The following is a 15,778-nucleotide window of genomic DNA, read 5'->3' on the forward strand; positions in this document are numbered from 1 at the left end:
CCCACTTTGATTCTGTCCCCATCTCTGTGACATCCTGTTCATGGTCTAGAATTTCAGAGTAGGGAAAAAACCAGAATAAAGAAGTCATAAAGGAATCATATGTGGGATAATTACAAGCAGAAAAATTATATTTAACTCTCCTCACAGTTTATTTGTAGTGGTTTCCTGAGACTAACTTTTCTCTAACCCAAATCTTGGCTTTTAAAATCACAAGGTATCAGATACAGGTGAAGGAAAATATTTAAATTCCATCTCTTTCTTCTAGGTGTTGAGGAGAATGATTTTTATCTGGCTCATATCCAAGGATAGGCATGGGGGATAAATTAGTGAAACTTAGAGTTATAGTTTCCATCTCTCCTCCCATTCGTCCATACATCTATCCATTCATCTGCTAGTCCATCGCTGAGCTCTGGACAGGCCTTCTGTAATTGCTTACACCAGCAACACTTGTCACCTTAGAATCTCCAGCCTTCTGAGAATTCAAGTACAAAATGTAAAATGAACTCTTGACATTCTTCCAAAATCAATTAGATGCTGCCCCAAAATTTAGGGAATTTTGTCTTTTTCCTAACTGCATCCCAATTTTGTGATTACTTTTTTTTTCCAAGATTTTATTTATTTATTTATTCATGATAGAGAAAGGCAGAGACATAGGCAGAGGGATAAGCAGGCTCCCCCAATCCTGGCACTCCAGGATCACACCCTGAGCCAAAGGCAAATGCTCAACCACTGAGCCACCCAGGCGTCCCTGTGATTACAAGTATGTTTGTTTTCATATTAATCTTGGTAGAGGGAATTATTAGTAGTAAATCATGTACTTAGGTTCGCATTTTCTGAATAGAAGGTCAAGGTCAAGTTGAGTAGATTATGTACCACTAAAAGTTTACAAGATTCACATTCATAGATAGCAGTAGTATTATATGTTAATACAGCTTTAAAGAGCCAATCTCACAATAGGTCATCATTACTGAAAAACTAATCTTTTCTCCCTTGCACTAATAGAGTGAGTAGTATTACATTCATGTGTATTAAGTACAGGCAAAAAAAAAAAAAAAGTACAGGCAAATGACCTTATACTTGAGTATCTTTCATTTAGGTATATAGTCAAAGTGAGAAGGGGATATTTTTAATTTGACAGTTTATAGTTTGCCTTTGGAGCTACCCATAATCTTTTGATTTAGGAAAAGCAGTTATTATTGTCAGCATAATATTGCCATTTATAGGTGGGGAAGTTGAGATCCTTGGTAGTAACTGATCGGGACCTAAATAGAGGTGTTCTGATTCAATCCAGCATATTCCTGTTTCAGTAAACTAATAGTAATACCAGAAGTATCAGGAATAATAACTATCTAATATTAATATCACACGCTTACTTTGGTCCACAAAGCACTATGCTAAACAGTTTGTATATATCATTGTGTTAATTTCATTTTATCCTCACACATCCTATGTATGGTAAGTATTCTTATTTAGATTTTATAGTGTAGACACATGCAGGGTCAGAGAGGTTGGTCACAATTTTCAGGATCACACAATTAGTAGGAAAGGTCTAGAGCTGCCTAACTCTATAAATTTTATACACTCAACTACATTAGACTAGCAAAGGAATGTCAGTTTAACACTTATAAGGTCCTGGCTGATTATGTCTAGATGCCTTTTTTTTTTTTTAAGATTTTATTTATTTATTCTTTAAAATATTTTTTAAATATTTATTTATTTATTTATTTATTTATTTATTTATTTATTTATTTATTCATGAGAGGCACTGAGAGAGAGAGAGAGGCAGAGACACAGGCAGAGGGAGAAGCAGGCTCCACGCAGGGAGCCCAACGTGGGACTCGATCCTGGTTCTCCAGGATCACGCCCTGGGCTGAAGGCGGCGCCAAACCGCCGGGCCACGGGGCTGCCCTCTAGATGACTTTCTACTCTATCTAGCATTCTCAGGGTCATCTTATGATGCATTTGTTTCTTATTTTGTGAAAATAGAACTATGGGAGGGGAAGAATCTTACCATGATTTCCCAAAACCTTTATTCTTATTTATACTACATGTAATATAAAATCTTTCATCTTGAACCACATTTCATTTTTTTTCTTTTTTTTTTTAACAAACCCTTGTGTCGAGGGCTGACTTTCAATAGATCGCAGCGAGGGAGCTGCTCTGCTACATACGAAACCTGACCCAGAAGCAAGCCGTCTAGGAATGGTTTAGCACCAGGTTCCCCACGAACACGGGTTGCGTGACGGGCAAGGGAGGCGGCCCCCATTACGGCTGCGCCCCGGCCCGGGAGGAGGGGCTCTCCGCAGGGGCCTGGGCCTATGCGCGGTGCGCCAGGTGGCCTGCAGGTGGGGCGGGGGGGTTCGGCCATCCGAGGCCATCCGAGGCCATCCGAGGCCACCGAGGGCCCGTGGCGCTGCTCTATCCTTCCGCCTGGGCGGGATTCTGACTTAGAGGCGTTCAGTTAGACACATTTCAGTAATAATAAACTAAAAGCCTCTCTCTGCAACAAGGGAATAAAGTTATACTCATTAGAGCAGTTTTATCATAAATTACTTTGAAATGCAACTGCCCCCTCCCCCCGTATTGTTAGCTGGCCTCGTCAGGCCTACGTGGAACATTTTTTCAGGCATTTCCCACTCACTTAAGTATTCTTTTTTTTAAATTATTTTTTTTATTTTTTTATGATAGACATAGAGAGAAAGAGAGGCAGAGGGAGAGGGAGAAGCAGGCTCCATGCCGGGAGCCCGACGCGGGGCTCGATCCCAGGACTCCCAGATCGCGCCCTGGGCCAAAGGCAGGCGCCAAACCGCTGAGCCACCCAGGGATCCCCTCGCTTAAGTAGTCTTAAATAACTTCTTTCTCCTCCCCAAAGCAGTGATTAATATATTCTAATTCACACAATTGGTAGAACCACCATTGTTAATATTCAGTCATATTCACACTCATTACTATTAAAATCTAAAGGGGCGCCTGGGTGACTCAGTCAGTTAAGCATCTGACACTTGATTTTGATTGAGGTCATGGTCTCAGGGTCATGAGAACAAGTCCCACCTTGGGCTCCGTTCAGTGCTGCTGAGCATGAAGCCTGCTTATGATTCTCTCTTCCTATGCCCCTCCCCTACTCTCTCTCTCTCTCTCTAAAAGGAAAGAAATCTAAGAAGATGCCTAATAAATATCATTTTGCTTTTCCTCATGCCTTCCATATTATAAATTTTATGCGCTTCCCTAAGGCCTATACTGATAATAAAAGTGGCTGAAGAAGCTGTGGTAATCAGAGAGAATGGCATGTAGTAAAATAGTTCCTTTAATGACCCTCATAATAAATTGCGCTGCCATGAGCCAGCTAGTTTATTTCCACCACTCAAATTAGCTGCACCATAAATACCTTCTATGGGGTCCATTCTCAGAATTAAAACAGTATTAGTTGGTTGTTTCCCATATTAGCCTTTCAAATCATTACATAGGTTTTCCTTAATCTATCAGTGTTTCTTCTCACAACTTCCCACATAAATTCTCTGCTTTGGGAGATAAAATCTACTCAGTGTCCTACTCACTCCCTGTAATCACCCATAATATTGTTTTTATTATGGGCCAGTGCCTTTGTTCTCATTCTTCCTAACTTATCTCCTCCCACCTGCATCTTCTCCTTTCTCAAAGGCTCAGCTGTATCTTAAAGTTTTCTGCAGCAGTTCCAGCCCACATGAGCATCTTGAGGTTAGAGATCACACCATATACATTTCTCTCTTGCTGACACCTGCTAAAATGCCTGATACTCAGTAGGCATTTAACAAATTAAATAGATTTTGAGCAGCCACTCTGTGCCAGGGACTTGGTAGGCCTGAGGATTTGGATCTAATAAGAGATAGTCCCATTCCTTGTTCTTAGCACTCCTATGGGCTTTGGTCTATACTACACACCAATAACTTGTTTGTGTGTGTGTCTGCATGCGCCTCTTTAGTGCTTACTTTGTATGTGTGCCTTATTTTCTCAAAAGAACAGGAGGCAAAAGGGTATGAACCAGTTTTCATTTATGCTTTTGTTCTTTCCTCATTTCTGGTCACATTCTAGGTTCTTAGTAAATCTAAGTTGACTGGTTTGGGTGTGTTCATTAGTATGCAATAATTAGTGTGTTCAATTTTTTCACCTGTGAAATGAATATAATATACAAGGCTTAGATCTTGAATATAGGTATATAGAAAATATAACTGGGCCTGGCATGTAATAGAGAGTATCAATATCTTTTTCCATTTTTATAAAAATTGTTGATAGTAAAGTCTTGCAACTGGGCCAATTCTGCTTGTGTATATACAATACATCTTTGCACCAAAATTAAAATTTAGACCTTTATTTATTATGAGCTATTCCTCTGCATCTGGAACTTAATTATACCCCTTAATCAAGTGAGCAGTGGTCAAACATCAGGATTTTTCCTGTGCACTCAGGAAGCCTTTTGTAGAAGTTATGGCTGGACAGAAAACCTATCACCATCCAGACAAACTCCCTCACTCTCTACACTTTCCAGGCACACTCTGAGGGACCTCTGACAGAGTATGACAGTCCTGGGGCTTTGCAAGGGGAAGGGACTCAATGATTGTCTAGTCCTACTTCTTCAACAGAGAAATAAGGTTATCAGAGCCAAAGAATTAAGTTTCCTTGACACTGTCATGAATGGCCACTTTAAGCACTCTGACTCCTGGGTCATTGCTCGGCTCCTATTCCATACCTCCTCCTCCTCTAGAATTAAGATTAGGTTAGAATAGAACTGGAACTGGCTTATGGCATATAAATACCTGAATGGCATTTAATCTTGCAGAATCAGGATCCTGACTGTAGCCATAGCCTGAAATTGGACATATTTAATCCTTCATTATTTCAACATTTATTCTTTGAACTAATACTTAGAAAAGTAATATTTCAAACTCTAGTGATAGCTAGAAGAAAACAAAACAGACTAAAATCCTTGACCTCAGTAAGCTTTTACTGGGTGGTAAGAAAATGGCCCTAGCTAGTGAAGTGGCAGGATGAAGACTTGAACTCAGGAAGGATGACTTGGCAGGAGGCATGTTGATTCACTCACTACATCAGCAAATACATGTGGAACTTCTGCTGTGGCTGAGTAGTGTGGTAGGCACTAGGATATGGCAGTGAACAAAACTGCCCCATCGCTGCCGGGAGCATATTGTCAGGTAGAGGCAATAGAGGAGAGCAAACAAAAGTAAACCATAAATGAGGAGAAAATCATAGACTGTGGTTAAGTGCCATGAAAGAAGTAACAAGGCAGTGAATGGGCAACACTTAAAATGTTTCCAGCAATTACCTATCTTAACCTCCTAGAGACCATACACAGATCCATGCTATTAGGGAAAAAAGAGGGAGGTGGTTCTGTTGAATATTTTGCAAATTGAAAATGAAGTGAGTCGTGCCAGGATCAGCTCAGGAGTGTAGACAGTAACAGTGCTGGGGTAAAAGGACTTGGCCCTCATTGGATCCCTCTTGCCTTGGTTCCTTTGGCACCTTCATTATAGTCTGATGGTTTGTAAACAAATTTGCACTTCTCTCAAAATGTTATAAAATACTCAATGTATGCCTTTAAAAGATATTTAAACATTTTTCTCTAAGCTGGTTCTCACAGGCATTTTATAATTTATTGTGGATCTCTGGATTTCTCGAATCCTGCCTTGGCCCAGGCTCTTATTAATTAAATGCTACAGAACAGCCTGTACTAAAATCTCCATGGTTCCTTGCGTAAAGGAATATTGGTGTTTCTGCACACCAGAAAAACATAATTTTGTTGCCCAAGCACCAGTGGGCATTTTTTCTCATTTACACAATTGATCCGACTTTAAAACAGTCATTTCCCATTCATTGCAAATAGTAAAATTGGGACAGTTAACATGATTTTTTTTCTCATAACTAAACCATTTGTATGTGTGCCTTCTTGTGTATTATAGGAAAATTAGAAAATATAGATCAGTAAAAAGAAAAAAAAACTAAAAATAAAAAAATAGTGATACTCAGACTTTCTCTGGTCAAATAACATAACTTACAGACTTGTAAAAATATGATAAAATTCCCACTGCAGTAATTCAGGTAATAAAGAAATTTTTAAAATGTAATTTATCACTGCCTACTCTTCAGCTCTGAGGTGTGTCTTGAGGTTACTTGTGTGATCATGTTCTCTTTTATACTTTTTCTGTATTTATGTACACATATGGATATTCAGATATACATTCAGTCTTTTAAAAAATATTACAGTAATTTTGTGTTAATGTTTCTTTCAAGGTTAGCTTGTATTACTCTGGATAGGTTAGGATATAATCATGTTGAATGTAGGGGAAAGAGGCCACAATCCTGACAGATTAACATGTGAGTGAAGTTTTCAAGGACCCTAACATTAAACACTGAAGTTTTAATAAAATGTACTCTGAGCAAGACACCTGTAAATAAGTCAGCATTTATGGCCCAAAGAAAAATAATCTGGTCTTGGACTTTTATTTTTACATGGAAAAGTTGTAAAGACTTAAGTAACTAAGTCTACCCACAAAGAAAAAACAAATTTGCCTAATCTCTTATGGACTGCCATATAAAACCATTGTTTGTTGGCTTAAAGAAAGTCTGACAATAAAAGATACTAGCTTAAAAATATCTTTTATTTATTTAGCATTATATCATGGGTAATTTTTCATATTAATACAAATGGATCCAGTGCATTGTTTTTTTATTTAATCTTTTAAAAGATTTTATTCATTTATTTGACAGAGAGGGAGAGAGAGCAAGAGAGAGAAAGAGCACAGCAGGAGGAGTAGCAGAGGGAGAGGAGGAAGCAGGCTTCCCACTGAGCAGGGATCCTGACACAGATCTCAAACCCAGGACCCTGAGATCATGATCTGAGCTGGAGGCAGATGCTTAACTGACTGAGCCACCCAGGTGCCCCCAATGCATTGTTTTAAATAACTCTAAATAACTGTATCATATTTCATATTGTGGACATACCTTAATTTATTCAGTTAACTCCCCTATTGACATCGTCTACAGTATTTTTCCTCTTTAAATAATGGTACAATTAACATTTTCATATGTGTGTCATTTGTTGATGGTTTATAATGCAGTATTTTTAAAAGCTGAATTATATTTTATTTATAAACTAAACATACTATATGAATTTGCCCTTAGATTTCTAGAGTCTTACAGGTTTTTTATTTATTTTGCTTTACTATAAATTCACATATACAAACACACATATAAACAAGTGTACACACACATACACACACAGAAGAAAGATTGCATACATAGGGGATGCCTGGGTGGCTCAGTGGTTGAGTGTCTCTGCCTTTGACTCAGGCCTGATCCCAGGGTCTTGGGATTGAGTCCCACATCAGGCTTCCTGCAGGAAGCCTGCTTCTCCCTCTGCCTTCTCCCTCTGCTTTGAGGCCTACACAGACTCCTTTCTCCCTGAAAGCTTTCTTTCTGATCTTTTAAGCAGAAAATCCCCTCCCACAAAGCAGTTTCTCATCATTTGTGTAGCCGTTTTCTCAATCTACTTTGTGTGAAAGTTGGCACTGCACACATCTGTATCCTCTGGTAGATTATGAGCCTCTTGGTGGCAGATACCATTTTGGCTGAATGTAATACCCGTATGTGGGAAAAGCTCAAAGAAATATTGATTGGACCTGGGCAATTTGTCTAAAAAATAAAAAGTAGAGTTCGATATTTGCCTGTGAAGCCCTATTCTAAGTAATAACTAACTACAGTTATTAAGGCAGTTTTGAGAAAAGGTAGTAATATAAAACTATCACATATCATATGTATATTTTTGGGTTTAGGAACCTTTTCCTTTACTGCTAGAACAAGAGTCAGCAAACTGTTTCTCGAAAGGGCCACATAGTAAATACTTTTAAGCTCTGCCAGCCTTAAGATCTCTGCTATAGCTACTCAGCTTGACCACTCCCGTGTGAAAGCAACTGTGGACAGTAAGTAATGAATGAGCATGGCTGTATTCTACTAAAATTTCATTCACAGGAATAGGCAAGGGGCAGGATTTGACTCTTGGGCTGCTGTTTGCAACTCCTGTTCTAGAGGGTGTCTAGCTACATTTAGACTAACCTGACTTAACTCCAAATTCTGATTTTTCCATGTTGGCTCTTCTACTTACTGCGTGACTGAGATATTAGATTAATGTTACCTCCTTCATGTTAGGCATCTAGCTCAGGGCCCAGCATTTCCTGAGCCCAGAAAAACAGTAGCCACTAACTTGCCTTATTAAATGTAGCAGAAGCATAGAAAGGGGGGTCAGAGAGCATGCAGCCCCCTTTTCCAACAGGAAGTAGCAAAATCCTAAGGATAAGGTAAGTGGAAAACCAATGGGATAGCAGAGACTATGAAATGACAGGGGCAGGTCTCACCAACAGAAGCAGTAATCCCCTAATTCATATGCTTTCCTGTGTGGTGAATTGAGGGTACACAGACACACATTTAGCCTGACACTTGCTGCTACAACAGCAATAGCATTAATAAAAGATTTTGAAGATTGTTTGGAATGGCTGGAACTATGATGAAAGGTATAGGCCAAGGTTCAGGCAGAGTTACTGGTGAAAAATAATACCCGGAGATTTCAATGGTATTGCCTTTTTAACTAAAATACAAATAATTAATTTTTGGCACATTGCTGACCTAATCATCACCAAACATTTCTGTTGCCTGTATGCAGTAGATTCTTTTAAGATGCAACACTTCAATCGCTTTTTTTCTCTGCCAGCAAGATGATGTCCAGACACTTGAGAACAGTGAGTAAGGCTCTCCACAGCTTGGCTCTAGCAGATTCTTTTATCCTCACCTTCGATCCCTCCTTTCCTTGCACAGAGCAGGCCTAATAGGTTGATTAGCTTCTTCATGTCCGCAAACACTGTCCCTCTCATTTTGCTGATGCCCAGTCTACGGCAGTTTCTGCTTTTATCCCACCCTGATTTTCTAGAGCTTTATAAGCCCATCAGTCCTGCACATCTCCCTTCTTTCCGAACCAGACCCGACTGCATTCTCCACAGAGTTCCTCACTAGCCCAGATCCAGACCATCTCTCCCTCCAGCGGCCAGGAGCATCCCTTTCTTTTGCTGTGCCTATGACATCTCATTCTTGATGCCTTCTGGAAATGCTCAGCAAGCATGGACAGTGACGCGCAGAGTAAGGGGAAACCTGGATTTGGAATCTGCAGACTTGAGTTTGTGTTCTGGCTTCCCCATTGACTCACTGTGTGCCCAAGATGGGCGAGTGGTTTAGTATCTCTGAGTCTCAGTTTCTTTACTTATATCAAGGGCACTATACCTCTCTGCCTTAGAGTGGTTTTGTGAAAATGAAAAGAGGGTAAACAAAGTGAAGAGTCTAGGAATCCTTAGAAGGTACCTGTCTCACTCAGGAAATGTTAACGAACCTGAACTGATTAGTGTTTGACTTGGTGTATCTCCCTAGTGATGTAATAATTTTGAAAGCAAACTGCACTGAAATGTATCTGTGGTTAGTGGCAGTGCCTGGAATATTTTTAAAGCTACTCAGTAAATTTATTTATTTTTAAATTGCTTTTTAAAATCCCCATCGAAGTTATATAAAGCACACCAGCTTCTATTTTTCAAATTTTTAAGATAGAATCAAGATCTTCATCAGAATCTGTTGTAGAGGGATGCTTTAAGATGATTTAAAAATCAACTCAGTTTCATCAAATCTGTAAATTTTGGGGGAATATACCCAAACAAATATTTTCCAAAGTACATAAGCAGACTAAATTGTTCTTTTTTTCATCTTCTACTTTGAGAAATGACTGCATCATGCTATTTAGTGCACATGTTGTGCCTCTAGCATTCCATGTTGACCAGCTCTCTCCACCAGATGCTCACTGCTTCAATTTAAACCCTCTATTGTTAATATTCTTTCCTACAAGGATGTAAATAAATCATGATGATCTGTATATATCCAGAGTATAATGAAAATTAAGCATATCAAATTAATGAAATTATTCCTCACATTTTTATGCATGTCCATGCTGAATAAAAGCTTGTAGATTATTTTATAATATAATGTTTCTCTGATGGTTCAGAATGAACCCTGTAAGGCAAATCCAGTCTCCATTTTGCAGGTTGGGAAGCTGAGATCTATAGAATTTAAAAATGAACTCTGGGGTAGCAGCCTAGAGCCTCGATGCAGTTTTCTCCACTGAGCGTGCTGGTATCCACACTAGATCATAGCTTCCCTGCCCAGAGCTAGACTATGCCACAGTAGCCATGTAGGGCTTCCTTTTAAGGTCCAACATGGGATTTCAAAAGAAATTCTTTCTCCGTTTCTTGCATTTTTGGTTAAAAAAAATGTCTAATGTAAGGGGAAAAAAGCTGATAAATAGAATTTGTTTTTATCATGATATATATGTTTATAGAATATACAGATAAAATTACCTCCAATTATGTACAAGTCACTTAGGTTTCTGTGTAAGGCTTTGGTGATTGAATCGGTATCCTCATCTAAAACAGAAATTGAAACAGTACTCAGAAACTTGTCAGAGAGGATAAAATGAGAGTGCTGCTGTACAAGTGCAATAGGAAAATGCATTTGCAAAACAAGCTATTATAATTTTCATTAAAATCGTAAATACATATATGGATAAATTAATCAAGTATCTTAAGGTCTCTACTTAAAATTAATTACTAGGTAATTAGCAACACCGAAAAGTTTCATTTTAGAAACTTCTATATTCATTACAAACTTACATATTCCATGAGCCTCAAGTTTTAATCAAGTTGTATGATGGAAGAGTTACAAAATTAGTCCTTACCGCATATGGGAGCATTTTAAAAGTTAATTAATTCTCTGACATTCAACTGTGTAACTAAATTACTTTATACAGTTGTTTAAGCACAATGTATATAATTTTCTGATTAAAATAAGAGCTAAAATCATCAGTAGCAATTACTATTTACCCACTTACTACCATACTACCCCTATCATCCCTGATAGCTCCTCCTCAGAATCTGAAGAGATTATTCTCCAGAGAATTTTAGAAACTTTTTGCTGTAACAGAATGAGGGAGAACTTTCAAGTTGCAGGTTTCAAAGTTAGCGTTTCTGAAGAAAATATGTTTTTAAAATCTTCAACTGAAGAAAAATTGTAACAAGTCTCTGCAGCAAAATACCTGCTAATTCACTATTGTTTACTCCGTGGTTTCTATTTAAATTTGTGCTGCTGTCATGATTTATTCCTACCTCACAGGATAATGAATCTAGATTTTATTTCTGTTCTTTGCCCAGGCTTGTACAGCAGGCAAAGTGTTTGAAAATCAAAGGAAAAGAAGATATTGACTTGGATAATCTCTTCAGAGGTAAAAACAAAGGAAAAACACAGACTATGCTTTTTGTTGTCAAGAATGTCTTATTTGTTTGCTGGGTTGACTTTATCATTCCTGTAGGTGAGAGTGGAATAGAGCTTGATGAGAGGAAAAGATTTGTGTTCTAATCTCAACCCTACAGACAGATAGGTTCCACTACTTCTCCATCCAACCTTGATTTTCTCATTTTTAAAGTGACAGGACTAGACTGCAATTTCTGTGGTCCTCACTCATGATAGGATAAACCAAAACCTATTGAGGTAGAGGTCTCTGTGGTGGAATCTCTGCCATCTGCTGAGCATGAAGGAGGGAAACTGGAAGTGTCTCATGGTCTTTTTATAGGCTGGGGGTGCGGGGGACTGGGAAATGTACCTCATTATTAAGATGGGCAAGAAGGTTGTTGGAGGAAAAGTTTTGTTTAAACTTAAAACTGAAAGCTGAAGGATTATTGGAGTGTAGGAAAAAGAATTGCATGGTTTCATTTAATTCTGTTTCTTTCCAGTTAAGGTTCGATATAGACAGAATCTCATCTATAATTTTGAGGTTATATTGCAGCAAGCTAAGGAATAAGCTTCCCCTTAGTTGTGTTTACTAAGTGCAATAATTTTTATTTTATCAGATGAAAACATTGGTAACTTATATTAGTGTCCTGTGTCTTCTGCCATCATAGTTTTGCGTGTTAACATCTCCCAGAACAGACAGCAGGAGCCCTGTTCCTCTTCCAGAGGAAAAGAAAATCCAGTGGGTTTTCTGCTGACTTGACCAAAAAGTGCAACAAATAAGCACAACTTTGTAGCACTGCACTCATCTCCGATAAGATTATTACCCATTACACTTTTCTTAAGGAAAAAAGAATATGGTTGGCAGCCACCGAACAAAAAGAACCATGACATCTCTGAGCAAAGCTAACCTGTTCACTTCAGGCAGGGACCAAACTCAGCTTGTGATTGGAACAACTCTTGATTTCATCTCAGTCACGAAGGGAGGAGGAATCTTTTCCACAGAAAATGGAAGGCAGTTAAGTTTCTTTGGTTTCATGGTGCATCCACACATTTCTCCCTAACCAGAAGAATTCTGTGTAACATCATCAGATCTGAACATTGCTTTAAATAAAATAAATTACTGATATTTTAGAAACTGCTCCATACAAATGTTCTAATCCATTTTACCAAGCCTCCTTACTGTAAACAACATGTGTTTTGGAACCATATAAGGAGCCCTTAAAAAGTGTCAGTGTTTTAATTCATATTTTGACACTTTTGAAACTATCTTCGCAGAGTAATTATGTATATGTTCCTGTTAAAACAGATACACAGTCAATTTTGTAATTCACATAGTAAAAGTAGTAATGAGGATCATCCTTATAAAAATAGAAGATATCACTAGCAAAATGTATTTGCATAATGTGAAAGATGAAATCTCTTCTAGCTTGTTCAGTGTATACTTATTCTTTTCTGCATCGCTTTTGAAAGGTCTGTTATGTCAACCTTAAAAATAAAACAGCCAGTTATTTTACCAGCAAAATGAGTTTATTTGGGAAGAGCAAAGAATTTCAGTTAGGGACAAGCAATAAAATAAAATAAAATAAAATAAAACCACCAGCAAATGGCAAATCCCAAAAACAAAGGAGAGGAATGTTACTTTATAGAGAAAAAAGAGGAAGTTGCTTTGAATGAAAGCTTTTGCAGGAGAGGAAGAGTTGAGGGTGTGATCATGACATTGAATGATTATTTAATATTTTCTTTTATTTTTTTGCCTGTAAATCAGAGCATAAATTCCAAATTCTTACTCTTGCCGTTGAGTATAGATTGAATAAATACCTTCTTAATTCATCAGGAGCATTTTTTTTTTAAAGGAAAATGGGCTAAAATTTGTTCTAGGCTTCTATGAGGGCAGATGTTACATTTTTGATATTTAAGGATTGTGTGTACATATGTACACACGCACATGGCAGCTTGTGTTTTTCATATCCTGGGCGTATTTTTAATTTTTACTCGTAAACATCTTTGTTTTCTAAATTTTACTCACAATAGATATTCTTGGCAGATATATAATAAAAAAACTACCTATAATTTTCAAGGATACTTCTTAGGGATACAACGTTCTTCCTTTTACCATAATAATGTATAAAAGTAATATTGGATGGTAGAAATATTTAAGTACCTCTATAAATTTGTTGAGGGAAACATGATTAACTAAAAAAATGTCCGGTAGTAAAATTGACAGAAGTTAATTTGTCTTACTAATCTATAGGTTTACAGGTAAAGCATACTGAGTTTTGCACATGAGACACGGCAAATGGTAGTTCTCTTTTCTGCCTTTTGTTATGTAAAACAATGCATGAAGATATCATTGCCATATGTGCTGCACCACATCCCTTCTCTGGAATTGAGTTGAGCATCTGTGTGGTGGCCCTTCAGGTTTTTACTGTTGCTCAGTGAGTGTCCCACAGAGAACTGCACAAAATCTCCTTTGAATACAGGTTGAGTGAAGCTAATTAAAGTACATTTTCCATTAAGTGTCAGAGACCTGCTCATTTTAGTGATCTGCCCTTTTGCCCACTTAGAGAGCCCAGACCCAGAGCAGCTAAAACTCAACTATTTGGTACCATAGATGCATGTCACTATCAAGGTCACCGCATAGCTCTACCCCAGGAGACATCTTTGGTATTGTGGAATGTTCAGCTAGAAAGCTTTTATTTTAACTCTTTACTATTTTTGTTTTCAAATGTGTAACTAAGGCTCACCTTTTTAAAAATGCAAAAATTTGGGCAGCCCCAGTGGTACAGCAGTTTAGCGCTGCCTGCAGCCCAGGGCGTGATCCTGGAGACCTGGGATCAAGTCCCACGTCATGGAGCCTGCTTCTCCCTCCTCCTGTGTCTCTGGCTCTCTCTCTCTGTCTATCATCAATAAATAAATAAATCTTAAAAAAAATCTTTAAAAAATGCAAAAATTTCATAAAGCAAAAAATACAAGAGATAAGCATGACAAAGATAAACATTGTTAATAATCCCTTACAGACTAATTTTCGATATAATAATTCATCTTTTGGTTTTGTTACCATTATAAAATCATATTTGATGAACTACCATTGACTTTTTTTCTCTAGTTGCTGGTAGATCATGGCTCTCTTTCTAATAAGTCAGTGCATATTCACTGGCTAGTTTCTTTTTCTTATTTTTTAAGTAATAATTTTAGACAAGGTCAAGAGATTACACAAATTTAACCACTGGGTGGGTCAAGAAATAGAATCTGAGTGGAAGCCCCCCTCATGCTGTTCAATTATCACCTCCTGGCAGGACAATCCCTCTTCTGATTTCTGTCACTGTTAGCTGCTGTGGCCCTGTTTTGATCATTTTATAACTGAAATCACACAATATATATTATTTTATGTTTGACTCTTTGCTAACATTGCATTCGTGAATTTCACTCGAATCGTGGTTTGCTTGTTTGCTTATTCTCAGAATTGCATCTTATTCAATTTTATGAAGGTGCCACAATTTGTCCATTTTAATATTGGTTGCTTTCAGTTTTGCCCTCTCAGCAGTGGTGCTACTAGGGACATTCTTGTATGTGATTTCGTGGATATGTGTATGCATTTCTGTAGGGTACATACTGAAGAGGGAAATTTCTGGGTAATTGAATGGGTTTACATTTAGGAGCTGGTATCAAATATTTTTACAAAGTCTTTGCACCAGTACATTCTTGCCAGCACAGCTTGGAAACTGCAGGTACTCCACATCCTTGCTAGCAGGTTAATGCTTGTCAGTCCCTAATTTTAGCCATTTATTTGGGTCTGCAGTACTGTTTAATTATGCTTTTAATTTTGCATTTCCCTGAGGCCTAATGGGCTTGAACACATTTTCGTGTTTACTGGCCATTTGAATATCCTCTTTTGTGAAATATCTTTCCCATTTGTCTTTTAGATTGTCATTTTCTTATTGATATATAAGAGTTCTTGATGTCTGTAAACAAATCCATTGTTGGTTAGATATATTGCAGGTATCTTCTCCAGTCTATGATTTGCCATTTCACTCTCTTAATGGTGCCTTGTGATAAATAGAAAGTCCAAGATTTAATAGAGTACATTAATCCTTTCCATTTTGGTTAGCACTTCTAGTGTCCTATTTAAAAACTTTTGCCTATTACATGTTCATGAAGATATTCTGTTTTTTATTCTAGAACCTTTATTGTTTGATCTTTCAGATTAAAATCTATATTTAGATCTACAATACACCTGCAGCTGATTTTTTATAAATGGCATAACATAGGAGCCAAGATTAACTTTTTATATGAATATTCAGTTGACCCAGTACCATTTAGTAAAAAAAGACCTTTTCCCCTATTGCTTATCATAAATCAAGTGACTGTGTTTGTATGCGTCTATTTCTGGATTGTGTTCTATTCCTTTGGCTTG

The 15,778-nt window shown here is 37.6% G+C and overlaps 1 protein-coding gene across 15 annotated transcripts in view; it reads left to right on the forward strand.

Moving 5' to 3' along the window:
- Nucleotides 1-15,778, forward strand: part of L3MBTL4 (L3MBTL histone methyl-lysine binding protein 4) — a 492,268-nt gene that overhangs the window by 370,263 nt on the left and 106,227 nt on the right. For 14 of the 15 annotated variants that reach the window (XM_072828786.1, XM_072828792.1, XM_072828785.1 and 11 more), the window contains one exon: nucleotides 11,286-11,356. The exons of the other annotated variant lie outside the window; for it this stretch is intronic. In XM_072828786.1, the coding sequence (XP_072684887.1) occupies nucleotides 11,286-11,356 (71 nt within the window). The remainder of the gene's footprint in view (nucleotides 1-11,285; nucleotides 11,357-15,778) is intronic. 15 annotated transcript variants of the gene reach the window in all.

This window comes from Canis lupus, chromosome 6, assembly GCF_048164855.1.
Source record: "Canis lupus baileyi chromosome 6, mCanLup2.hap1, whole genome shotgun sequence".
In the NCBI taxonomy this organism is placed as follows: domain Eukaryota; kingdom Metazoa; phylum Chordata; class Mammalia; order Carnivora; family Canidae; genus Canis; species Canis lupus.